Source organism: Phoxinus phoxinus (genome assembly GCF_949152265.1).
Source record: "Phoxinus phoxinus genome assembly, chromosome: 11".
NCBI lineage: Eukaryota > Metazoa > Chordata > Actinopteri > Cypriniformes > Leuciscidae > Phoxinus > Phoxinus phoxinus.
Window position 1 is genome coordinate 10,348,204 of NC_136886.1, and position 26,912 is coordinate 10,375,115.

At 37.8% G+C, this 26,912-nt stretch overlaps 3 protein-coding genes across 4 annotated transcripts; 1 reads left to right on the forward strand and 2 right to left on the reverse strand.

Moving 5' to 3' along the window:
* The first annotated feature begins 396 nt into the window (after positions 1 to 396).
* Positions 397 to 5,708, forward strand: perm1b (PPARGC1 and ESRR induced regulator, muscle 1b). Its single transcript, XM_079627822.1, has 4 exons — positions 397 to 504; positions 2,225 to 4,810; positions 4,882 to 4,998; positions 5,137 to 5,708. The coding sequence occupies exons 2-4, from the start codon at positions 2,257 to 2,259 to the stop codon at positions 5,202 to 5,204; spliced, it is 2,739 nt and encodes a 912-aa protein (XP_079483948.1). The 5' UTR covers positions 397 to 504; positions 2,225 to 2,256; the 3' UTR covers positions 5,205 to 5,708.
* Positions 5,709 to 6,462: 754 nt separating this feature from the next.
* Positions 6,463 to 19,727, reverse strand: rereb (arginine-glutamic acid dipeptide (RE) repeats b). 2 transcript variants are annotated; one of them, XM_079627816.1, is made up of 17 exons: positions 19,442 to 19,727; positions 18,520 to 18,568; positions 18,076 to 18,200; positions 17,812 to 17,911; positions 16,821 to 16,919; positions 16,581 to 16,661; positions 16,339 to 16,492; positions 16,100 to 16,192; positions 15,077 to 15,273; positions 14,809 to 14,985; positions 14,589 to 14,699; positions 12,598 to 13,736; positions 12,112 to 12,364; positions 10,964 to 11,654; positions 10,606 to 10,698; positions 8,410 to 8,584; positions 6,463 to 7,559 (listed from the first exon to the last, which is right to left on the reverse strand). In XM_079627816.1, the coding sequence occupies exons 1-17, from the start codon at positions 19,465 to 19,467 to the stop codon at positions 7,526 to 7,528; spliced, it is 3,597 nt and encodes a 1,198-aa protein (XP_079483942.1). In that variant the 5' UTR covers positions 19,468 to 19,727; the 3' UTR covers positions 6,463 to 7,525. The 2 variants fall into 2 exon arrangements, with proteins under 2 accessions (XP_079483942.1, XP_079483941.1); XM_079627815.1 differs by having other exon boundaries at positions 10,561 to 10,698.
* Positions 19,728 to 20,585: 858 nt separating this feature from the next.
* On the reverse strand, positions 20,586 to 25,467 carry eno1b (enolase 1b, (alpha)). Its single transcript, XM_079627861.1, has 12 exons — positions 25,329 to 25,467; positions 24,402 to 24,490; positions 24,198 to 24,293; positions 23,478 to 23,536; positions 23,301 to 23,370; positions 22,508 to 22,641; positions 22,122 to 22,344; positions 21,837 to 22,034; positions 21,535 to 21,736; positions 21,282 to 21,390; positions 21,119 to 21,177; positions 20,586 to 21,001 (listed from the first exon to the last, which is right to left on the reverse strand). Exons 2-12 carry the CDS (start codon positions 24,484 to 24,486, stop codon positions 20,935 to 20,937), a joined length of 1,302 nt encoding a protein of 433 aa, XP_079483987.1. The 5' UTR covers positions 24,487 to 24,490; positions 25,329 to 25,467; the 3' UTR covers positions 20,586 to 20,934.
* Positions 25,468 to 26,912: the final 1,445 nt, after the last annotated feature.

A 26,912-nucleotide genomic window follows, 5' to 3' on the forward strand; every position in this document is an offset into this window, starting at 1 on the left:
AAATGAATATTTATTACAAATGAAATATTGCCTATTTTCCTTTTGTCTTTGATATACTTCTCTTTTTTAACTTGAAATATATTTACAGTATAAAGTATGACACTGCCAGACTTTTATTACCATAGATAAGTTGAGATTGATCCTAGAAGCTTGTTTTCACAGCATTACTTCCTCTAAACCATAAAAGTAAAGGATCTTTCATCCAGCACATTGTTGAATGCTTTAACCCTTTATTGAATAGCAGCATAGGTGATCAGTGACAGATTTGTACCATCTCCCCAGAGAAACCCTATTTATACATGTGAAATGGAATGCCCCTCTGAGAATGCAGGACACACACACATACACACACTTCCATGTGATCAGACACACAGCTCTATTTTTAACAGACCTGGACACAGGGCCCCCCTCTCCCACATGCAAGGGCACTGGAGTTTTGAAGGTATGCCATGCCAGTGTCGGATCAGCACTGAAGTGTTTCGAAAGCACAACTAACGACTAAAGGTAGGAAAACATACAAAGGATGAGATGTTGAAAAGATGTTTAATGGAAACTGACTAGATGCAGAGTTTGGAGATATTTTCCATTTATATATATGTGTGTAGTGCTACTGTACTAAAATGAACCACTTAAGCATGCACACGATTGAAAAGAAACAAGCACAAGGCTTTATGCTAATAAAGAACTAGATGGCTGTATCTAATAATAATAATGATATTTTTTCTAGGATTTTGTACAACAGTTATGATCCTCATAAGCACAGCTGAATGCATTTGCTGTGTGCTAAATGCATCTCCACGCGTTTGTAAATAAAACGCCCCGCAAGCTAGATTAGATAAGACTGTTTCTTATTGAAGGTTTTATATCATGATCTTCATTCTCGGTATTAAGAGACACATCTAGGTCATTTCTGAGCAATTGGACCGTGCAATATTTGTAAAAGATAAGCAACCCAAACAGAACATTATGCTGGGATGTTTTATGGGACTCTTGTGGGGCTATTTCCTGTCACTGACATGTTTTAATCCACAAATCACCTTGCAGTGAGTTGTTGTGAACGCTCTGGGCACAGTCTGCTCTGGAGTCAGCTTACAGTCAGGCCAAGATCACCCTCACTGGGACATTAGAGACAGTTTGAGCGTATTACAGTGTATTTCTTTGGAATTTTGTTGCAATGTTGCCTAAAAGCAATATAATTTGGTATAATGGCATTTAATTGGAGAATATTTTTTAAGACACAGATTATTTCAAAGTTCTAAAAAGTTTAAAAGATTTTTTTTTAATTATAGTTTTATTCAGCTGTTTGATATAGACTGCATCTTTCAATTCTTAATTTTTTTCGTAACTACAACTAAATCCCCGAGTATCATTCGTCTTAACTTTTAACCAACCTAAATATTGATTTTCTTTAAATTCTAAGGCATGAAATATGTATACCACATCCTCACTAGTTTTCTATATGCCAGAAAAAAATAGACAGAAGAAAAGAAATGTAAATGTTTGATGCCTACGAATTTAACCCTAGCAATTTAAACTCTAGCCTTCAGTTTCACAGACAAGGTTTAAGCTAGTCCGTAACTGTTTTGTCTCAAGATGCACACCAGTATTGTTTTTTTCTAAGGCATGTTTATAAATACATAAATGTCCCAATTGAACTAAGGCCTAATCCTGGCTTAATCTAAACCCTGTCTGCGAAACCTGTTGTTTGGTCAAAAGTTAGCATGAATGACTATTTTATATATATTTTTTAAATTGTATGACTGAATTGAAAGATGCAGTCTATACTGATTAGCTGAATACAATACACTACCGTACAGATCAAAAGCTTGGGGTCAGTACGATTTTTTTTTTTTTTTTGAAAGAAATTAATATTTTCAAAAGCAAGGATGCATTAAATTGATCAAAAGTGACAGCGAAGATATGCTACAAAAAGAGTTCTTTCTCACAGGTATACTGTTCTTACGAGCTTTGAATTATTAAAATAATTATGAAAAACAGTTTCATGAGGGAGCACAACTTGTTTCCAAAAATTCAGCTTTCCCATCACAGGTATAAGTTACATTTTAGAATAGAATTATTTTCATTTTTATTTTTGATCAAATACATGTAGCCTAAGTGAGCATAAGAGACTGCTTTGAAAAAAACATAACAAAATTACTCACCCCACACTTTTGAATGGCAGTGTAAATGTTTTAGTCAAATATATATTTTTTGTTTGTTTCAGATGTCATAACAAGCCTTTGGAGCTCAACTGCAATGGATGACTTAGACCACAGTGTGCTGATAGCAGAGCAGGATTGGGACTGTTTCTGTACAGAGAGTGAGGAATGTTCTGTTCAGCAGGCCAAGCTGGCCGTCTTAGACGAGTCTGGCTTCAGTGACATGGACGATGATAAAACCTCTGTCTACGTGTCATCTCTTCCCACTCAGACCAGCCCTCACCAACACTGTGAAAAAGATAGTGTAGAAGGACAAAAACAGTATCAAATAGGAGAATGTAAAATAGAACATACATCTGAGAATTCAGAGTTTACTGAATGTCCTAGTCCTAAAACAGAGCCACAGAATGCCAGGTCTGCTGAGCAGATGTCCGATGCTAGAGAAAATGAACCAGGGACTACATGTGAACGTCAAAACAAAGCTAATGAAGACAGCAATCTGACTGAGAAGTTAAACTTAGAGAAATTAAGAGGACATTACGAGGATCAAGGGAATGGTGAGAATAAATCAAGCCAAGCCACCACCGAGCCAGTCTCTAAAACGTCTTCAGCAGATATAAAGCATGAAAAGAGTACGGCTGGTATAGAAATGCTAACTGAGGAGACAGACACTTCACCAGAGGCCAAAAAAGAGAAGGAGCGTTGGTTTGTCACTGTAAATGACAGCCCAGTCCGTCTGAGAGTAAAGGGTCCCACTTCAGTCCAAAAAAAAAGAAGAAAAAAAAAAACTTCTAAAAACCTGAGCCTGAATAGCGGAGTGATGGAAAAGTGCTCTTCCTTAAATAACAATACAGAGCCTGATAAAGAAATTATTGACAGACAAACAATGCAGGACAAATTTGAACAAGAAAGTGTTTTTTCTGACTTACCAGATGTACTTCATATCCAAGGAGCAAAATGTATTTCCCCCATTAGATCATGCGAGAGTGAATGGGAAAAAACAAGCTGTGCCATTAGTTTAAAAAAGGAAAGCATGACAGAAATTCCAGAGGCAAAATTTGAAAGAAATCCTGCCGACTCTCTAAATTCACTTTTAACTCCCAAACAGATGCCACAGACAATATTTAAAGATCTCAGTGGACCTTTGCCCCAATACTGGGATCATGAAGCATGTGATAAATATGACAAATCCACAGTAGATTTGAACTGTGAATGTAGACATACAACTAATAATTTAAGCCACTTTAATAATGACACAAGGGTGGAAAGTCCCAGATTTATTATGGGTGCCTCTGAACCCACTGCTCCATCAGATAAAGAAGGAGAAAGAACAGAACAACAAGAGCCCTTGGGACAATCATTTAGAGAAGAATCATCCCAAGAGATACAATCCTCCAGTAACAGTGCCAAGACTTCAGGTCCGACTCGACCTATATTTGCCATTTCCTCCTTTTGGGATGAAATGGAAAAACTAACAATAAATGATATTTTGCAACTTAGAATAGCCAACAACAGGTCTCTACTGACAGAAAGCATCGTTCCAGAGGAAATAACCCATGTGGACACTGTCGACACTCATCTTGATAGGGGTGACGTGGAATCTAAAGATGATAGTTTAGAAGATGGCCTGGTAGACGATGCCGCAGATTCTGACTATTTCACACATTTGGATGACTCTAAACCAGACAGATCGAGCTGTGAATTTTCAACTTACTCTGATTTCGATGAAGAGTTTCTACAGCTTCTTCATGCAAGTGCAAACCCAAGTCCAGAACCCCTTGAAGGCAAAGAGCAAACCCAAAGGTTTCTTGAACCTACGTCTCCCATGGATTTAGAAGAAACTTGGCAAAGTGAATCAAACGAGATCGTAAGGCTGTTTACTGAGAGTGATTCCCCACTGCATTCAGAGACAGAAGCAGAGATGCAGGACATATTTCTAACAACAAAAGAAGACAACATCATGGGTACCTTTCTACTGGACCACTATAGCATGAGAAGACCAACACCTTCTCCAGTTTTGTCTATTTCTGATTTTCTTGACGATCAGTGTCTGCCGTCTTTATTCGAAATGTCGAAGAGTGACACAGAATCAGAACAATACAACGCTTGGATCCCAGATAGAAACACTTCGCTTTGTTTTTCACAGATCGTATCTGTGGCTGAGACTTATGATGACTTCTTCTCAGACTTTGAGGTTGGGAATCTTCTGTTTCCTTCAGTGCAAGGTTCAATAAAAAGTGAGAAAACGTTGGTTCCTATCTATTCCTCTTCTCATTCAGTGGTAAAAGACCTAGAATTTCCAGAGGTAGAAAAAAAGATTCAGTTGGATAGTGAAGATGAGATTCCCGCAATCCGGTTTGTGAGGTGTGCAAGCCCCTCTGAAACATCAAACATGTGCTTTATCACTAGCCAGAGAAGTACCTGGAGAAACCTTTCTCTGAGACACACTAAACTTTTAATGGGAAGGACATGGTGTAGGATGGCCACTTCTTGGGGTTTTCCCAAAACAGCTGACACAGTCTATGGTTTTGGAACGAGAACAAGATCAAGTTCCTCTATGGCTCAGCCAAAGCTTCCAGTGGTTCTCCTAGAAAACCAGGCCCTTGGAAAATTCCCAGAACATCAGATACATGTTGGGGCAACAGTCGCAGGTACATTTTTAGAGATCAAATTGATGCGATATGAAAATGTCAAGTCTAACATTGCAAAATTCTGCTTACAGATAGAGATCGCTTTCCTTTTTCATTAAAGCAAGCAGACATGTGCCTTGTTTGCATTGCTTTTGCATCTTGGGTACTAAAGTCAAGCGACCCACAATCTACAGACATGTGGAAAGCAGGTAAGACTGTCATGTGGATATTGTATTTCTGAAATGAGACACAATGATCAGTCTGTTACATATTAAATTAGGCAATTTATTCAGATAATATGAGCACACAAAATTAACATGATCCTTTTTCCCTCTATTATTTCTCAGCTCTTCTGGCAAATGTGAGCGCGATATCTGCCATCCAGTACTTGCGGCGATACATAAAAGAAGAATGAACCATAAAAATCTAGTATTAGAGCTTTCTGAGGATTTCTCACAAGGGGCCAGTGTACAAGAAAGGGTTAATTTTGCACAAATTCACACCAAACACTTTAGTAAATACACATATTAGGTTGTATTCCATATTTCCTAACAGTCTAATATTTGAATGTTTAATATATTCATGTTACAAAATAGGTGTTCAATCAATAAATAACTTATCAAAGGACAATTTTGTTAAAGAAAAGCATACAAAGCAAAGGAGGAAACATTAGTTTTTCCCATACAAACACTTGTTCAGTTAGAAGACATATATTGCTTTAGATATTGTTGATATGGACCAGAAGTGACAACTGGTAAGTTTTGCGTCAGTTATATTCAGGACTCAAGCTGTGCTATACATATTTATGTAACTCACAATTAAACTATTTTGCAGTGTACATATATATATATATAAAAAAATGTCAATGATAATCACTCTAGATGTATCTATTAAATGCAAAAACATCATGCGGCCAAGGATTTAAAAAAAAGTTAATATAGTTTTTCGGTGAAGAAACAGATCTGAGCACATTTATTAAAGAATATAAATTTGCACATAAAATATAGTTGGGAGTTATGGAGGTATCAGAAAGTGCCAGAAGAACGACTGCTGCTGTGTATCAAATATTTCTATCACACATAAGCAGAGACTGATGTCAATGTGATAAGAGCATGTGTATATGAAACAGCCTCTAAAATATGCTTACAAAAAATATAAATGAATTTAGCACTGACAGAAAATGTATTGATAAAAAAAAGAAAAAAGATCTGTGTTGACTATATGTGTTCATATGACATGATAAGGGATGTACTGAAGTGTATGAAAAGTAAAAGTTAGCCAAACCGTTTGTAATAATCATGCATTTGTCATCAAAATGACAGTTTTGAAGTTTTAACTAAGGTAATTGCAACTAGACAACACTGTGCATGTAAAGACAAATATACATCAAGACATGGAAACTAAAAATGAGAATATATTTCTCATTATTAACATCCATATACTTTGTAAAATGCTAGTACAAATGTTTAGTGTTTATTCGAAGAAAAGAATGACTTTTTGGCAGTTTTAGAAAAAGTAACCCATCAGAGTTTCACAATAACAGCGTTAACAGATAACACTCATGTCCGCTTGAACACATACAAAACAATGGCACTCCATTTCATGTTTTCTATTGTTATTTTAACAATTAATAGTAGTGCACAACAATACACTTGTATTGCATTAAACGGTCACAATATTACCCTTCTTTCTTTATTGTGTTTATAATGAACGTCATATTATTCTGAGAATGCTGTGCTCCTTCCCAACCAGCCTGACTATAAAAATGTAACTTACTAAACAGTAGCCCATTTGTTTAATTGGCCAATTGCACATGCTAGGGCTGAAGCGGATAGTGAGGATACCATTAAATACGCCATATGCATTTTATTGCTAACTATAGACCCTTTATAAATTAACTTCCTGTCCCATGTAGGGTTAACCCAGGAACTGACCTGCCCTATCACTTTGTGTCCTTAAGCATGGTGGTAAATACTGCAAGCAGGTGTATTGTATGTCAGCCTGATTGGTCTTCTGCAGCATCGTATGAACATGGCAGTGAAGCAACTGTTCTGTAGAGCCGGACAAGCTCTGTTTCCAGGCAGGGCAAGATCAACACTACAGTCAACATGCTAATACTCAGGCTGCATTTGGTTTACATAATTAAATCAAATGGTAAAAAGCTAAATTACTGAAAGAATAAGGTATTGTAGAGTTTACTACAGGTGGGTTTTATATTGATGAGTACTCTGAGGTATAGATGAAGAGGCCGTCAGAAAAGGAAGGATAGAGTAAAGCATGCACTTTTTGCACACAGGTCATCTGAAGTTTTTGTATCCAAATCTATCATTGCAACTTTTAAATTCCACCAGTTAATATATTATTTTAAACATATAATATTTACAATCTTAAAATGAATGTTTCAATAAACTTTGAAACTATACTGTGATAAACTCTGGAAATTGGACAGCACTTCTCAAATACTTAGTAAATCTACAGTACTGTGCTTTTAGCACAATAACGACATTTCATGGGAATTGCATTTCTGACAGAAACAGTTTCTAAATAGTGTTCATGCAAGGAAAGCAAATTCACTGTGCTCCAAAAGGCTAGTTATTTCCTACAGCACAAAGGAGTCGGTCAAATGTTTATAAGTGCCAAAACAGGGATAACCCCATGTTGGGTTTTCTGAAACAAAAGGCCTGATACCCTGAAAACAGAATCACTTTGTAATCCACAGTGGAGGATTTGTTCATTTCAGGACTGCTTGTCTCCCTCTTTCTTCAGACGGCTGTCAAAGAGACCACAGTATAATTTATAGTCACTTAAAAATCTAAGTAAAAAGGTAATAAAAAAAATCTTCTGTGTACTGTAGGCTGACATTAATGTCACAAACACAACTTATTTTAATTTTATGAGCAAAAGTAGAGAACAGTAGTGATGAAAACGTTCCTTGTCATATTGTAAATGACTCATCAGCACGTGCGTTTTTAAAGAAAAATAAATGCCATCAAAACAACTTGCCAAGAGCTTATTTACACATGCATTCTTGAACAGCACATTAAAAGGGATAGTTCACCCAAAAATGAAAATTCTGGCATTATTTACTCACCCTCGTGTCATTCCAAACCTTTAAGACATTCGTTCATCTTCGGAACACAAATGAGGATCTTTTTAATGAAATCAGAGCTTATTCTCCCTCTATTGACAGCCTATGCAACTACCACTTTCAAGCCCCAGAAAGGTAGTAAAGACATCATTAAAGTAATGAATGTGTCTCAAGTGGTTTAACCTCAGTTTTATGAAGCGACACAAGTGCATTGTTTGTGCAAAAAAACAATTTACCACTTTATTTACAAAATATGAATCTCCCAATGTGTGTTCACGCAACAAAATTTGCTTTCGAGTCAACAACACAACATGCAACACGTGGTGCTCTCACCAATGCGGATTGGAGCTTAATATTTTGTAAATAAAGCAATAAATTATGTTTTTTTGCACAACCAAAGCACATGTGTCGCTTTATAAAATTCAGGTTAAACCACTGGAGTCACATGGATTACTTTTATGGTGTCTTCGAGCAATTAATGAGAGAATTTTCATTTTTGTGTGACTAACTCTTAAAGGTCTCTGTGGTTCACCTGTAGTAGTCTTCTTGGCTGGGGAGAGGAGCACTGTGTAAATGTGCATGTCCATGTAGCCACTGCTGCTCCAGTGCCAGCCTCTGCAGCTCTGCTGACTGTGCCTGCATCGCCTGCAACTGATGCGCAGCAGACATCGGAGCCAGGGGTCCTGGTAACTCTCTGAATTGTGCTCCTTTGAGAGAAAGACACAAAACATTGCATTATGAAGCAACAATAAAACAACAATAGGTTGACAAACATTATTACATGTGCATTTTAGCCATTTTTCTTTGTTTATTTAACCATTTTGGCTCTTTGAGTAATGAAAACAAGGCATTGTTATTGGATTTTAATTTAGGGCCTAATTATTTGAAAGAATAAAAAAATCCACAGATGCATTTTTTTTTTACCTTGACTGACTATTATAATTATCAAGTATGCATTGTCACAATGTTAAAAAAAAGTAATTGATTTTAATAGCAAGTCATAGCAACCAAATGTAAGCTCTATGTGACACAATAATACTGAAAACAATACTTGAGTTGTTCCTTCTAGTCCAGACTAGACAGTTTATCATAAGCAAAAGACAGGCCCAGACGGAATCTTGGCAACGGAACCCTTTTATTTGCTCTGGTGTATATACTATACGTATAAATTGTATATATTATACAGTACCATTCAAAAGTTTGGGGTCAGTAAGATATATATATTTAAATTAGTGCTATCAATCGAAACAATTGACTAGATTAAAATTACACTTTTTCTGTGATTAATCATTAATCGTTTTTATATGTTTTTTAATATATTTTATAATGTACCGGTAATCATTTCAGTTATCTCCAAATTAATGTAGAAACAGCATAAAGACAGTATATTTTAAATATTTGTTTAATGGCATCTTTTTATGAATGAAGGCCAGTATCTAATACTAATAATACTGTTACTGATGTCTCTGAATACTGATGTATACAGAAACTGAATAACTGAAAGTTATCAAACAGTCTGCACTGCAAAAATTAAATATAGATTAATCCTTATTAAAGCTACAAAAGTTATGTAGTCAAGAGCAGTGAGTAATTTTCTCTGTTACCTTTGTTCTTTGATTAACATTAATGACAGACAGCATTAGTGGCTGCTGTCACTTTAAGATTTGCCGCACTGCACATGACGTGGATATCACATGCGTTTCATTTTCTCACAACTCTTTAAGACTGCTCTTGTGAGGGTACTCGACAAAACTGACATTTTGGCATAATTATTATAGAATATTATATTTAAATTATATAATAGCATTATAGACAGGACATTCACAGAGCACGTTCTCGTTTGTCTTGTGGCACTTGAATGGTTTAAAAGCATTTGCGTGAATAAGAGCATGATTATATAATGTAACGCTAGCTCAAGGATGACAGAAAAAACGGATGTTGCGTTAATTGCGTTACATATTTTTAACACTTTAAACTGGAAAAAATGTATTGCATACATTGACAGCAATAATATATATAAATATATTATTATTATTTTCAGCAAGGATGCATTAAAGTGACAGTACAGACATGTATAATGTTTCTATAAGATTTCTATTTCAAATAAATGCTGTTCTTATGACCTTATGTTTATCATAGAATCCTAAAAAAAAATGTTTTACCGTTTCCACATAAATATTCAGCAGAACTGTTTTCAACATTGATAATAATAATAATAAGTGGTTCCTGAGCACCAAATCAGCATATTGGGATGATTTCTGAAGGATCATGTGACACTGAAGCCTGGAGTAATGATGCTGAAAATATATTTCACAATATTACTGTTTTTACTGTATTTGTGATCAAATAAATGCAGCCTCTGTGAATAAAGAGACTACATAAAAGAAAAATGTATTACAAACTAAAATATATATATATATATATAAAAAAATTAATCTTAAATACTAATTCCACAGAATGGATTTAAACAGTTAAATGTGTTTTAAAAAAGCTAAGAGTACTACACTCACTTGGCTGCTGAAAGTTTAAGAAGCATGCAAGCAATAAAGATGTACAAATCAAAAGGGTTTGGTGTTCCGATTCGGCTCAGCGGTGGGCCTGGGATTACATGTGGGCCTGGCTATATGGGTTAGAAATGTTAACTTTCTTTTATTATGAAACGGGAGTCTCTTTGGTGACTCACCAAACAGAGGGTGGCGGAGCATTTCGTGCTCATGGGGTAACTCACTGAGTAGAGGGTTGGAGATGGCACCAGGTGGGTAAGGGAATCGTGCCAGAGGGGGGCCAGCAGCCAATGGGTCCAGAGGATGAGGCCCTTGACCTGAAAAACAAAGATGTCAACATTTCCATATACTTTATTAAAAGTATGTAATCTAGATCAGCGTTTCTCAACTCCAGTCCTGGGGACCCACCAACCAGAATATTTTAGATGTCTCTCTAATTTAAACATCTGATTCAGCTCATCAGCTTCTTAGTCTGTTGAATAGGGAGACATCTAAAACATTCTGGGAGGAGAGACCCGAGGACTGGAGTTGAGAAATACTGAGCTTGATTACTGTTTTTGCCTATATCATTGAAATTCTCACCTTGGTTAAGAGGGTCCTGTTGGTGCAGATGAAGATGGGAGTGTATGTGTGAGTGTTGGTGGTGGTGTGGAGTAACATTAAGCATCTGTAGCCGTGCAACAGGGTCACCAGCTGCAACGGAGGCCATCCTTTCAGCATGGAGCCGTTCAGCAGTCAAGCGCTCGGCGTAGCTGATTTCCGGCCGAGGAGGAGCCGCTAGGTTGCGCTCCATGGCTGGGTGGAACTGGGCAAAGGGATGAGGTCCGGCCACATGAGGAAGAGGCAGGGCACCGTGGCGCGCAAAATGCTCCATAGGATTTGCCGATGGATGAAGTGGGTTCTCTAGCTCCGGCGGCTTCACCTCAAATCCAGGCTTCATTCTTTCTCGGATCTCTCTCTCTCGAAGCTCACGAAGCTCTCGCTCTCGAAGGGCTGGGTCTGCTGCGTAGAGCCCCGGCATGTGATAAGCTAACAGGTGCTCACCTGGCCCAAGATGCATGAAGAAAGGATGGTTGCGGTTGGAGGGCGACATGACGTGGGGGCGAGCGTACTCGCTGAGCGTGCGGAGGGCTGGAGTGTCAGGGCCAAGATATGGAGGAACAGCAGCCACGGTGGTGGGTGGAGGCGGTTCGAATGACGGACGGCCGGGTTGCACATGGGCAGCAAGCAAGTGCTCACTTATGCGGCCATCATGGGATGAGCTTGAAGCCCGCTATGTAAAAAAAGGTTTATTATATTAACTTCTTTAAAGCAAGATCTTAAAAATTCTATCGATTTTTTTCTAAAGCAAAAATACGTTTTTTTATAAGAAAATATACAATTAGAAAATTATCTTTATATTGTTTAAATTGTATAAGAAAATTAAGCCTATTTTTAGGAACAAGACTGTTTTTTTATTTTCAATTAATATTACATTCACACGTTTATTTATTCATAAATTGACGATCTAATAAAAGCAGAAACAGAACAAGAAATACTATCATGATGCATAAATACTTGACAATTGGCATGAGATTTTTTTTTGCAGTAAGGAGAATTTGAGGGGAAATTGCCATCATGACAATGTCACAAAGTAAAATAAATTTAATAAGCTGAAAACTAGGTTTCATTTTAGGTAAACTAAAAATTTTCTCTCTCAAAATTCAAAAGTAAATGCTACATATACTTACAGAGTTTTTATCAGAGTCTCTCTCCCTTTCTCGCTCCCGCTCTCTTTCTCTCTCCCTTTCCCTTTCCCTCTCCCTCTCCCGCTCTCTTTCTCTTTCTCTCTCACGTCCCTGTCGAGCGCTCAGCTCTGCTTCTCTTCTGGATCTTTCGGCAGCTTCCTCTCGTTTTTTAGCCAGTTTTGAGGAGGCTAAGGGGGTGAAGTACATGTCTGTGCGAGAGCAGGAGTTGTAGCCTCGGTTGAGGTGTTTGATAAATCTGAAATTGACAAAAGAATTGTAAAGTCTTAGTGAATGCCATTTTGAAATTTGAAAAGGAAATACAAGATAAATGATTTTTACCTTAAACTTTTTTTAAAAATATTTTATTAAAACATATTTATTTAAAACATATTTTAGACTACTACTACATTAGAAAAACAGTTTATTCATATTTTTCATTTCATAATATTTTAACAAAAATTATAATCTTGACAAATGTGATCTCCATACCTTGCTGACTGACTTGCATGGCTGGGTATGTCAACAACTGTCGGTACAGGAGAGGGACTTCTGCGAGGGGGAGGCGGGCTATCACACTCCTCCTCCTCATCAATGGGCTCCTCTTTGATATGAGCTTGTCCAACAGGAGTGCTTGCAGAGGAAGATGTGGAGGGCTGATGGGCAGGGCCAGGGATGGGAGAAGTGTAAAGAGGGAATGAAGCAGTGGACTCAGGAGCAGGGCGATTTTGGGGAAGCGATTGGTTAGAACAAGCCGGAGGGGCACCACTGGTGTGACCTTTGACCTGCTGGCTCTGCGACTGAGTCAGAACGGAAGGCTGAGCAGGGTGATTTTGTGGAATTAAATGAAGTGGAGGAGGCTGGGAACAAGGCAAGTGCTGTGAGGGCAAGGAAGCAAGAGGTTTTAGAGCAGGAGGGGGAGGCAAATTGGGGTGGATCTGCAGGAAATGGGGTGGAGGTGCAGAAAGGTGAGGAGGCTGCTTGTGAGAAGGTGGAATTGGAGTGGTTGGAGGGGGCTTGATTTGGGTTGCTGTTGTAGGAGGAAGAGGACTTTCTTTTTGAAGGTGCAGCAGTCTGGAAGCAAACCCTGGTGCCTGATTCGCCCCAGACGAAGGACTCTGCAGCTGACCTGGATTGTGCTGATAATGGGGCAGCACAGGGAATGACTGCCCCTGCCCTGGACACTGCACCTGCTGAGACGAGGAGTTTGAATAAGAGTTCGATGCTTCGGGTCCCCTGGGACCACTTCTGAAAGTGGTTGGAGATGGAACCTCCTGAGAAACCTCTATGGATGTTGCCTTCGAGGTGGCGGTAGAAGCTCCAGGTGAAGGTGCGGATGAGGATGCAAGCAGAGAGGGCTGAGGAGATGATGGCGTTTCAGATGGGACGTGTGTTGTAGGGGTCGCAGCAGGCTGCTGGGGAAGGGTTTGTGGGTTTGCACCAGGTGCAGGGGGTGGCGCTGGGGAGTCAGAGTCACTTTCGTTGGCTTGCAGGGGACTGGCCAGGCTGGGGGAGGAACTGCGGTTGTCCTGATCAATGTCTTTAGTGTCACTGCTGCCATCGTCATTGGCACTGCGGCTATCGGAGCTCTCGCCTTCACCCTCACCTTCTGATGGAGAATCGGGACCATCCTGGATTAGAGAAACACTGCTTATAGTAACTGCAATTATTTATATATACACATATATAAATTATTTATATATATATATATATATATAAAAATTAGGGGTGTTAAGGGTTCTCGATAATAAAATCAAACTGATCTCCACCCACAGCTCAGCACGCACTTGCACCAAGGTTAATCTCAAATCTGACGACGCATCTATAATGTTGTTTGGTGAATAAAACAAAAGCAGACAGACAGAGTTCCACTAATGTATACTTAAACATTTAAGCGAAAGTGAACTGCACACATGTGTAAGAAGTTTTGTGTGTTTACACATCCAAACCCGAACTGTGATGACTGAAGAGTAAGTTGAACCGTTTCACCCCTAATATATATATATATATATATATTATTAGTGTCTTTTCTGAAAGGGCCAATTCACACTGCACCGACAGACGCCGACCAGCGCAGACAAGCGCGGATTCAGCTTGTTCAATAGGTGAAAACAGCTCCAACAGACGCCAACAGACACTGACAGGGGTAACACACTGATCCGAAAAAACCTGACGAAGTGTCTGTTGCCATCTGTCGGACTTAGGTAAGCATTAGATGATGGCAATCTAAATGTAAAAAATGTTGGAAATGAACAAGCACAGTTAAAATCATTTATATATATATATATATATATATATAAAAAAAAATAAAAAAAAGAGTTGCTGATAACCAACATAGTAATGATAACAATATAGTACTGATAACTAAAAATCACAAGTTTTATCGCTTGATTTTTAGTTTTTAAAACTTAGGACTTAATACTCTGATTTTTTTTAAAGAAACCAACCCTAAAGAAGTAAAAAAGAGAAACCGTTCCCCTTACCTGATTCTTGGGCTGTTTCATGTTTTTCCTTTCCGGTTCATCGGCATCTGGAGCAGCTGACTCTCTCGGTCTTTTAACACCCTTAACTATAGACGCCTCTACTTTCATCTTCTAAAGTTTAATAATAAAGACATTTGAAAATGAACAGGTTAAACCACACAAAAAGGATAAATACACACTTTTCAAACTCTAAACAAAGCAGGCTCCTTTTTACCACTACCTTGTTGGTCTTTCCAACCACTCCATTCTTGATTTCAGAACTGGAAGCCCTGGTTGCCATAGCAGTGGAACTGGCTCTGGGAGACTGTCCATTAGATCGCACATCCTCGACGGTGGGAGACATGGCCCTGTCGGGACTTCCGGTTGGTCTGTTGCGCCCACTTCGAAGAGATGACATCTACATGTAGAGACATAAGAGACATAAGACTAAATTAAGCAGACTACTCTTTACACAATTCCCTGAGCACTAATGCGCAAGTTAGACCTACATGAGGTGGAACCCGGCTCCGACGGGTCTTCATCCCATGTCTGACACCCTCTTCCTCTTCTTTGACAGGTTTGAAGAGGTAGGGCGGATCTGCTGGTTTGGGAACAGGTGGCAGGCGCCGATGCTTGCTGAAGTGAGAGTGGCAACTAGAGCACAGCAAGATATTGTCTCTCCCTCCATGCTGCCAGTCTTTGGAGTCTGAAAGAAACATATTAATTTTATGTTGTGCGAGTTATTTCAAAAGAAAAGTCTCATACAAATAAAAAGTATTTACAGAAGTCACAAGAGCAGCAAACCATTATACTTTCGTAATGTGTAAAGTACACTTCCGTTCAAAAGTTTAGGGTTGGTAAAATTTTATAATTTTTTTAAAGAAGTCTCATATGCTCTAGTCTACAAGGATGCATTTATTTACTTAAAAAATACAGTATAAAAGTATTATTGTGAAATATTATTACAATTTAAAATAATGGTTCAATATACTTTAAAATTTCATATTCTATTCCTGTGATGGCAAAGCTGAAATTTCAGCATCATTACTCCAGTCTCCAAAGTCACATGATCCTTCAAAAATCATTCTGATATACTGATTTGCTGCTCGAGAAACATTTATTACTAATATCAATGTTAAAAACAGTTGCGCTACTCAATATTTTTCTGAGAACCGTTTTTTATCAATTCTTTGATGAATAGAAAGCTGAATAAAACTAAAATTTTAAAAAGAATACAAATTTAGGACTTGACTTATATCCATTGGGAATTGATTGGATTGTGAAAAGTGGAACAAACATTTTCACAAGACCAGGAACATACATTATGCAAATAAAGTAAATTCTTATCTGTTAAGAAGTATTGCAAACCTAAGCAATTTGAATCCAATGTAGGGTAACTAACCAAGTACAGCAGAAAGTCACTTTCAGAACAGCATGATGGTGATAGATACATGCATATGGTCAACAAATGATGAAATGCAGTATATACAGCATTCTCAAAATAGAGGCCTGAAGGAGGATGAAAAACTTACTAGTGGATAGACAGTGACTGCAGGCTTGTCCTTTACTGCCCTGCTCACTATCCTCACTGTCCAGATCATCTTCACTGGCTGAACTGAGCTCCACTACAGACGGACAGAAAATACAAAAATGATTAACAGTTCTTCGTGTGGAAATACTTCCTTTAAATTATAACTGTATCAGACTTGCTATCATGTTTGGACAGCCTGCAAAAAATGAACAGACATATGGCGCATAGTGCAGCACTTACTGGAGGAAGTGCGAGATGTTGCATTGGCTGCAGCTGTCGAGTTGCGAGTTTTCACTTTGCGGGACACCGGCTGTCTTCTCTGCTGCCGATGAGGTCGTGATGCCACAGCTTCAGGAGTTTTCTTCCAGTAGTAGTAGAATGTGATCAGCTCACCCTGAGAGGACAAATGTGTTGTAAAAAAAACTCTTCAATTTCACAAACGACACAATTTAAGTCAGATTTGAAATGGCAGGTTTCCATACCGTTTTCTTACTAGGCAGTAGCTCCTTACGGATCTTAAAGAAGTTTTTGCCATACTGTCTAAGACCTTTGATAAACCGTTTCTGTAATTGAACATATTAACAGATTGATGATTCTTAAGTAATACATTTCGAAAAGTTCTAGTCTCACATTTCTACATTCCACTATAACCAGGTTTTATCAGTGAAAAATGAGATGGTACAAGTGAAAAAACCCAAATCCAAACCCAAACACTTTCTCACCACTTCATCTTCTGACCAGCATTTCTCAATGAGTTTTGGAACTGGTTTCTTCACCAGACACTGCAGGGCTTTGGCTGCATCGTATTGGCTTTCGTGGAGCTGTGCGCAAAACAAATTAAAGTTACAAGTTACGAATTTAAATATTACAATCTTTATTTAAAGGCAGGGTAGTTGATTTACTCCAGAATTTTTTTTGTTATGCTGGTTGAAAGTCTCTTCACATCCTGACAGCAATCACTAAGTTAAGTAGTCTATATATACCTATATATATCGTCTGCGGAAGGCGTAGGACCATAAAATGTTCGTCCAACCATTGCATACGGTCCGAATTCAATAATACGATGTCCTATCTGCCTGTCAACATATGTATTTCCATACCTCCATGCACCTGCTCATGCAGACATCACACGTCATCAGTGCATTTCATGCTATGCAGAGTTAGACAGACGTCAGTCACAGAGCACCGCAAATTAAACAGCAGCCACATTTTACAGTTCCTCCTGAAGCAAAACAACGAGCTTACATTCATGCTATAACTACCGCGAAGAAACCCGTGACGTTATACTCAAAGAGGTTTGTGACTCAAATTTATGCGTTTTAAAAACTATCAATGCCGAAATGAACCTGCAGCAGTCAGGTGGAACAGTTCAGTGCTCTTTAAGTTGTTTTTGTTCATTATTATTATAATGTTATGTGCTTTGAGACATCAGACATTTGAGACGTCTCTCGTGACGCTTTTGTTAGCTCCTAGCTGTATGCGTTCATACGTTTTGGAGGAGGCGTGGCTTGAGACACTCTGAAGTAAGGGTGGGATCTCAAGCTTTCAGAGCTAGCTCGCTATTGCTAGCCTTTCCGAAAATTGCCGACCCTACCTTTAATAATACTTACATCGTATATTTGCTAAAAACACTACAACAAATTGAATTAAATCATTAAGTTTCTTTTTTGACAAAACATAGCACACATACACATAAAAATTACGAGCACTGACCGTATTTAAAGCATTCAATGTGGTATCATCCCGTGAAGCTGCAAGACAACCGTCCTCCGTTGAACCTCCATCACACATCCCTGCAAAAGCTGCCATGCTCCTGTTATATAGAGAACACGAAACAAAAATGTAGAAGGATATGTTGAATCACACACCATCCACAGACACCTCAGTTCCCTTTTTTAGATATAGGCTAACCTCAAGCGATTATGAAGAAAAATGTAAACGGTGAATAATAACTGGCATCCAGAAAGCAGCCATTACCTGGCAGCCCGCAGGTACATGAGAAGGTCACAGTCATTGACCCCAGGTGCCCACACCAGCTCCTCATTTTCTGTGACAGACTCTGTTCTATGTGCAGGTGACAGCTGTAATTCAGGTAGCTTGGCCTGCATACATTTGATCATGACAACATAACGGTCAAAAATAAAAGGTTAACAGAGTTTATTTAAGGACGTTTAAAGGTGCAATCAGTAAATAGGTTTTGTCAACTTTTAGCTGGCTATGATTTGTCCCAAAAGTACCAGTGGTTTTGAACTTTCAGCGCAGATACATTTGTTTACTAGCAACTTCCGGAATGACATGCTGGTATAGCATTTCTTTATTTATGTAAAACTTTTTTAATGATCAAATATTACTTAGTGCACCTTTAAAACACTGCATGCCATAGATCTGCAAATACTTTTGGAATCTCAAAACTCATTTTACCTGATGACTTGGTCCTACTCGAATCTCTCCTTGCGTGCTGTTCAGCTGCCTAAATGACCAAATTTTATTTATTAGTTGAAATATGGATGTGTAAGTAGGCTACATCAATTAATACATTGAAATTTCAAGGAAGCAAAAACTTACAGCCAATATTCCACATGTAAATAGTACAAAATTATGCCTGTAATTAACAATGCATGAATACAAACACCATATTTATCAGAAACATACTGTTGGAAAAACTTGTCATGTGAGCTTCATGTCACTATTTTCCACCCTTTTAAATCGCCTCCTTTCAGTGTTAATCATAAAATGTGATTTGCCTATCAGCAGTCGCGATGATCAATCCAAATCCCGCCTACAGAGCATAACCAGCCAATCAGCGTCCGACTGCTCCGTTCCCTCCAAAGGTTATATAAACGGGGGCTTGGACGTCCAGTTCATATATTTACACATAAATCATTACATTGCTCCGTGCAGTGTCTATAAAGTGCAAATCAAAATCAGTGTGTTGAACTAAAGAGTGTGATATGCACAAATAATGTTCGTTCGCTGTCCGCGAAAGAAAATAGTATGCTAAAAATCACAATTTGCTGAACAAATATTTGCAGAACAGACAAACAAAACTAATCTGTAAGAGCAGCACCACGTTCAACATGCATTACATACTTAGCAGTCAGCAACAGTACCACAACATCTGCCCCATTTTATCTTGTCAGGCTCCTAGCTGGCCTTTGCGTGTGTGTGTGTGTGTGTGTGTGTGTGTGTGTGTGGTGTGTGTGTGGTATGTGTGGCCGAGCGAGACGAGCTGTCAAGTTCAAAATCGTCTCGATTTGCACTAGAATGCAAAAGTATTCCGGGTTTCGCAAGAAGCGCTGGCGCGCGCAAAAGCATTAATCTGTAATAAGAAGAAGCAACAAACCTTCGCGGACTGAACAAGTCGTCCATGGCAGCGGCCGTTTCGCTAGTGTTTACAGTTTGTTTGCAGCGTCGGCGGCGGCTCAAAACTATGCTTTCCTCTATTTCATACTACTCAAAATGGAGGCTGCGCTGAGTATTTTTTCCTCAGCGCAGGCGATGACCTCAGTGTTCACGCACAGCCTACTGAGATCCACTTCAACAAGCATAACTGAGCATGTGCCGCTGCAGCCAGCGCTAATGGGATCATCTCCGTGTCCGCTGTCTATGGAGATCAGCTTCAGGGAGATGTCTTTGGCCATCCTCCCGTGTCAATATTCACACGAATATAGATGTCCCAATAAATTTAACCACACTAGACTTGTTGGCATTCCTTTGCATATTTGATGAAAGGCACCATGCAAGAAGAGAAGAATAACAATATCTTGTTATAGTTAGTGTGGGTTATGAGATATAAATACAGTGCTTTAGATTTAAAGAACTAGCTGCCACTGTAGAGACGGTGGATTTATTTCGGATCAGTGGAATTAGGCTAGACGCTTTAAATGCAGCCGTCTGCTTAGATGGCTTCATACATTTCTACCATTAGCCTACTGTTAACAAGAAGCCGGTGAATTTGATTGAAACTAATTTTCAGTGGTGCATTTCTATTCCATAAAAAATCAAATAAAACCATACACATAATAGGCTACTAACATTATTATTCCATTATCTTAAAATGTAATGTTAGTATTATTATTGTTATTATTACTATTATTAAAGTAGTGGAATTCTATCTACCACAATCAAGAAATGGCTTCTTCAAAATCAACAATGTCAACATTAATGCTAAATGTAATATATCTACTTTTTATTTTAGTTTTTTGCATGTTTTTTGTTTGTTTTTTCGCCCGAAAGTATTATTTTACCACTGGTATTGTAAAATACATCCCTACGGCTGTAACCCTTTTAAATAACCTAAATAATTTGGATAAGTGATATGGAACTGTAATGCTGTCATTATCTGGAATTACTTGCGATGCACTTATAGAAAACTAACTATCAACCATTTAGAATCAAGCATTCAAAGTGTATAAAAAATTATTGGTATTTCCATCATTAATAGGTAAACGGGAGACTATTTGAATTAAAATACTACACAAAAGCCTCTCATTAGTTGAGGTAATGTTTTTATTTGAACAGTATTGACTATTACAAGCACAGAACTCAGAAATCTGCTATGCAGCATTTACAGGAAAATACTGTTTGCTCTTTCTTTGCAATACAATCATCATCATCATCATCATCATCATCATCATCACCACCACACAAGTGCATGTAACACTCATCCAAATACACCATCACACAGTTTAGGATTCGTTGTTTTTATACTTGATTAAATGGTCCCAGTAACAACCAAATCATCATTCATAACACATACTACTTTCTGTTGGTATTGCCATATCTTGAACTGAACTATTAGTATGAGGTTAAGTAGTTCTAACTGCTGTGCTGGTCTCAGTTCAGTGGATTTCTGAAGTTCTTCCCAGCAAAGTGAGCTTTATCCCCCAATTCCTCTTCAATTCTGTGCATGAAGAAAGCAATCAGGTAAGCAGAAGACATAAAATACATATGCTTATTAATGCCCATACATTTAGAACAACTAATATTTTTATTATCATAAACACAACTGTAAGCTTACCTAAGGATCTGGTTGTATTTGGCCAGACGCTCTGAACGGCACGGGGCTCCTGTTTTAATCTGAAGAAGAAGAGGAAAATAAAACAGTCAAGTACACTTGAGTATAACTGTAAACTGAAGTTTCTAAGTTTAATTAAGTAAAATAAGATTAGAGCACACTGTACCTGTCCAGTGCAAAGTCCCACAACCAGGTCAGCAATGAACGTGTCCTCTGTTTCCCCAGAGCGATGGCTCACCATCACACCCCACCCACTGGACTGAGCCATCTTACATCTGTTACAAATAGAAAACATCACAAAACATCTCTTTTAGGAGTTACATTTTTTTTTTTGAACTATATAATTCTACACTGAAAATCTGGAAAATATTTTGACAAAAGTGAAGATTTTGACAATTTTATCAGGGTTTTGAACTCACGCCTGCAGGGATTCGGTAACACTCCCGATCTGGTTGACTTTGAGCAACAGGCAGTTGCAAGCCTTGTTCTCCACTGCATTAGCAATGCGTTTAGGGTTTGTGACAGTGAGATCATCTCCCACCACCTGAATGTCCGTGCTGTTGGTGAAATTGGTCCAGGCCTCCCAATCATCTTGATCAAAGGGGTCTTCAATAGAGACCACTGGAGTAGTAATAAAAATGGATTCACATCTCAGTGTCTGAGCTCAAAGAAATAAATCAGTAATGTAATTAGTGCAAGAGAGCAAGGAACTGATGGATACCTGGATAATCCTGAATGAAACTTTTGTAAAGGTCAGAAAGCTCATCAGGGCTGATGTATCGATCGGGGTCATCGGGAGACTTGAAGTCCAAGTCGTACTTTCCATCACGATAGAATTCAGATGCTGCCACGTCCATGCCAATCACAATCTCGTTTGTGTATCCAGCTTTACTGATGGCACTCTTCAGCAGCTCTAGGGCTATTATAAACAATATATAAGTTATAAGTTCTCTTAGCTGTACAGTCTTGATACAGCTGTATGATTTTTTTTTTTTTTTTCAAATACCTTCTTGATTCTCCAGGATATTTGGTGCGAATCCTCCCTCATCCCCAACATTGGTGGCATCCTGGCCATATTTCTGCTTAATAACATTCTTCAGATTGTGGTACACCTCTGCACCAATCCGCATGGCTTCCTTAAAGCTTTTGGCCCCGACCGGCAGAATCATGAATTCCTGCATGGCCAACTTATTGCCAGCATGTGAGCCACCATTGATCACATTAAAGGCCTTTATAGTAAAACAATGAAAATGGCAAAACTCAATGGGAGCATAACATTTTCTTCCATAATTTGCTTTCATACGTTTATTAAGATTTAAACAGAAAAATCCAGTGGCATTACACTTTTTGCTCATTGTACAGTTTAAAATACAAGAGCGTTCTGTTTCTCACCGGCACAGGCAGGATGACCTCGGGGTTTCCAGCAAGGTCAGCAATGTGACGATACAGAGGAACACCTTTCTCTGCAGCTCCAGCCTTACACACAGCCAGGGAAACACCCAGGATGGCATTGGCACCAAATTTAGCTGATGTTAGAAACAGATGCAGAAATCAAAGAATTATGACTAGATACATTTCATAATATTTACTTTTGTTTACAGGTTTATACACACAAAAAACTGGGAAACTATCTTTTGTGTTTGGATTTGGATTTTTGTGACAATGTTTTAAAATGTACACTACCATTCAAAGGTTTGTGGTAATATTTTTTAAATGTTTTTGAAAGAAGTCTCCTAAACTCAACAAGTATGCATTTTTATTTGATTAAAAATACAGTAAAAACAGAAGTATTATGAAATATAAAAAACAGAAAGTTTAGAACAACATTTATTTTAAATAAATGTAACATTATACTTTTTATGAGTTTAATTCACCCTTTTCTGAATACAAGTACCGTATTAATTTCTTTAAAAAAAATATTACTGGCCATACATTTTTGAATGGTAGTGTGAACACATTACAGGCCAGGTGTGTAAGAAACTGTAAAAACAACAACAACAACAACAACAAAAAAGCTTGTCTAAATTTAAATACCCTCTTAAAAAGCTCTTTAAGCTCAAACACACTCTAATTAAAGATCTATGCCACATAGGTTAAGAACAACACTGTTAAGAGGAAACTTTTAATGTAAAGCACAATTTATTTTCTACCGTTAATGTGTAAACACGTAAATATTCTGATTTACACTTGTTATCAGTTCCGTCCAGTTCCAGCATGAACTGGTCAATCTTTTCTTGCTCAACTACAGGAATTCCCTATGTGACAGAGAGAAAGACAGCAAGACAGACAAAACAAATCATTACCAACCCAACAAATGTACAGTTACAACACTGGTTTAATAATAAAAGTCTAAAATACCCACCTGGCTGATCAAGGCAGGTGCAATAGTTTGGTTCACATGCTCAACAGCCTTTGATACACCTACATTGCACAGACAAAGATGGCATATATGAGCAAAATATAAGCACACGTTATTGTGGATTGAATCTGGTGCTGCAGTTAGACACATGCACATCTTAACATTCCCTTACTTAGTTTAGCTGCTATGACAAAGTTATACATATCAGATATGTCAGTTTATTTATGATTTGTAATGTCAGCCAATCGAGTGCCATGAACAATCTTTATTTATTCCATGCAAATATTGCACATTAAATCATTTTAACAATCATTTTTTAAAGTACCACAGTAAAGATCCTTACATTATTCACTGATGTGAATCACATGCACAAGCATTTTTAGAAATGTACATAATTTTGTCATAGTACATAATTCAGGTCACACAATTTGACACTGGGTTGACTGTGTCATGCAAATTCAGACCCATCAAACCAAAAACAAACAAGTTTTATCACTTGTTAACTTGGTATCTGTTAACACAAGGCTGAACCAATTAATCAGTACATTTCATAAGTTTTCCTTTCCAATCTAATAGAGAAAAACATAGCTGGTAAAAGAGAGTCAGTCCATTGTGTTCAGTAAATAAATCTAGCTTGACAAGTTTTGGTTATTTCCAAAACAATGTACAATAAATGATGTAAGACCAGATTAAATCATTAGAGACATGAAAAAGCAGAGTTACCTTTTCCCAGGTAACGCGACTTATCGTTGTCTCTTAGTTCCAATGCTTCATAGATTCCAGTAGATGCTCCACTAGGGACAGCAGCTCGAAACAAACCTGTTTTAAAACCAGCAGATTAGTATTTGTTCTGCTTGTAATGCGTGTATACTGAACATCTTCATTTTGAGTAATCTCGATTTGGAAAGAAATGTCAAGGGGAATCACCTCTATCGGTGTAGAGGTCCACCTCTACAGTGGGGTTGCCCCTTGAATCAAAAATCTCACGAGCATGTATCTTCAAGATAGACATGTTTCTAAAAAAAAGAAAATTATGAAGAAAGAGCAATCAGCTTCTGCTGAAATAGGCATCTCTGCCAATCTAACCACATATCTAAAGGAGATTTCAAGGAAACCTGAGAACACCATCTGCTTTACAGTAATACTGCTGACCCACACAGGGTCACTTTGTCAAATCCTCTTGTCTGCTATTAGGCAGACAAGAGGCAGATTTAACCATAGAAGGGAAATATCTACATAAATGAATCCACATCATTTTCAAGCAAATACATGATTAAAATTTTTCAAAATGCATTGTGTGTTGAAGATTGTGCTATGTTTTGGGGCATCATGAGAAGCTCAGGTCTAATAGGATTAGCAGCTGTCACTCTCTGGCCATTATGCTGTCAGTAGAGAACAAAAAGCTTACTCAACGGGTCTAGACGTTTTTGCATACAATACACATAATAAAAACATCAACAATTTTATTTGTTAAACTGTAGCCTACAGTATTATGAGCGTCAATGGCCAGTCTCAAACTCAATCATTTCCTTCCTGGAATCGGATTTTTCCTAGTATAGTTTGTTCTGCAAATATTGAATCTAATTACAGTGTGTGAATATGAGTGGGCGTGATGAAAAGCATGACTCATCATCACGGTCCTCAATGTCGAGTGCTTATTTATGGTGACTCTCATCATCCAGCACTTCATTAGTCACACTTGAGACGGAGAACTTAATGCTTTCTGTCTAAATATCAAAATATTAGCGTAGGCCTATGATTGCCTAAGACTAAAGCAAAAGCCAGGTTACAATGTAAAACATATGTAAAGTTAGCCAGCGGAGAGTTTAAAGTTTATAATACAACGCTCCTTACCTCAGCGAAACGGTATAATTAAAGCGCTAGATGAAGAAACCAAGCTCTCATTCAAGTTCACACTCAACGCTGGGGGCTCTGGTTAGGAGAGTGTCTATCAGTGTGTGTGGCTCTCAGAGAAAACTCACCCATAGGGGGAGATTATCGAAAAGACGACTTGAAACAAGTGTTGTGGAAATGGGCGGGGCTTTGCGGACAGGGATGTTGCCCCTAGTTTGGTCGGATTTAACATAATTTAAAAAATGAACTCCTATATTTTAACACTTTACTGTGTATTTTCAATTAAATTATTATTTAGATGTAGCCTACATCTGAATTATTCAGGTGTAAATTATTGTCTGCCTCTACCGAAGGGGACGGAGTTATCACGTGTTAGTTGTTACTTTTCTCAACACTGCCTAGGCTTGACCAATCACAGTCGTTTGATGATTGTGATTTGATTAAATTGTTTTTTAATAGTTTTCATCTGTAAGGGAGATAATCATATCTGGAATTAATATATTTACTGCTGTTTAAACGATTATACTTTTTAAGTGTCTAAAATAAGTTACAAAAATGTATCTGAGATTTGAATGCAGCTCAGAATTCGGCTTTCTGAGCAGTCATGCGCTCCCTTGAGGAAGACACTTTTGTCTCAGAGGAAACGGTGATTACCTCGCTACATTTTCCACCCAATGGGGGGAGTCGGGGAGATGATATGATGGAGAAAGTTGTAGTCCGTTCTCCAGCATTTTAATAGGCTATACAGTGTCTTTTTTTTATTTTTTATATATAATTTGTCATCTGCCATGGTTGGATAAAGTTCACTAAATTAGGCCTATTTAAATTTTAAGAATCTAAAATGTTCAACGTTGTCAAAATCGTGCTTAAACTTGAAGCCCTGGTCTTAAAATCGCGTAGAAACAATATAGAAGCAATACATTTGGTCACTGTCCTTATGACACACGCATAGGCTATCACAACAAGAGAATGATGCAGTCATGTGGCGCCAATCTGTTACATGATATCTCAAATTCAGAATCTTAGATTGTTAACCCTTTAACTGTCACTGTCCCGTATACGGGACACCTACGTTTACCTCACTATATTACAATTAAATCCTAAATTAATCATGACAAACTATATATTGTTGGAAAAGTCTAAGACTCCTTAATAGATATTTCAGCACTGTTTTTTGTTACAAATTATGCAGGAACAGTAATAGATGAATTTATGACAAAAGCGCACCTCAAAAAAATCTACATCATAACAGGAGTTCTGACCTTTGTCACAAAAAAGTCGACGCACACACTTTTAGTCATTAAAATGTTGGTTTTCATGCTAAAATTTCATAAGAAAACATATAATCTAGTATTTGTCAATAAAAAAATTATAAAATTATATTATCTTCTAAAAATTATAATATATATATATTATCCTCTAAAATATGATATTATCTTTTTTATCGCCTTTTTTTATTACATTACATATTTTAGTAGTTATCATAAATTAGGTATCATTTGAAAGCTTACGATCTCAGAATTCATCCTGTGAAAACTGTTTTGAAATTGGACATTGTGTTACCATAGAAACATTACTCTAAAT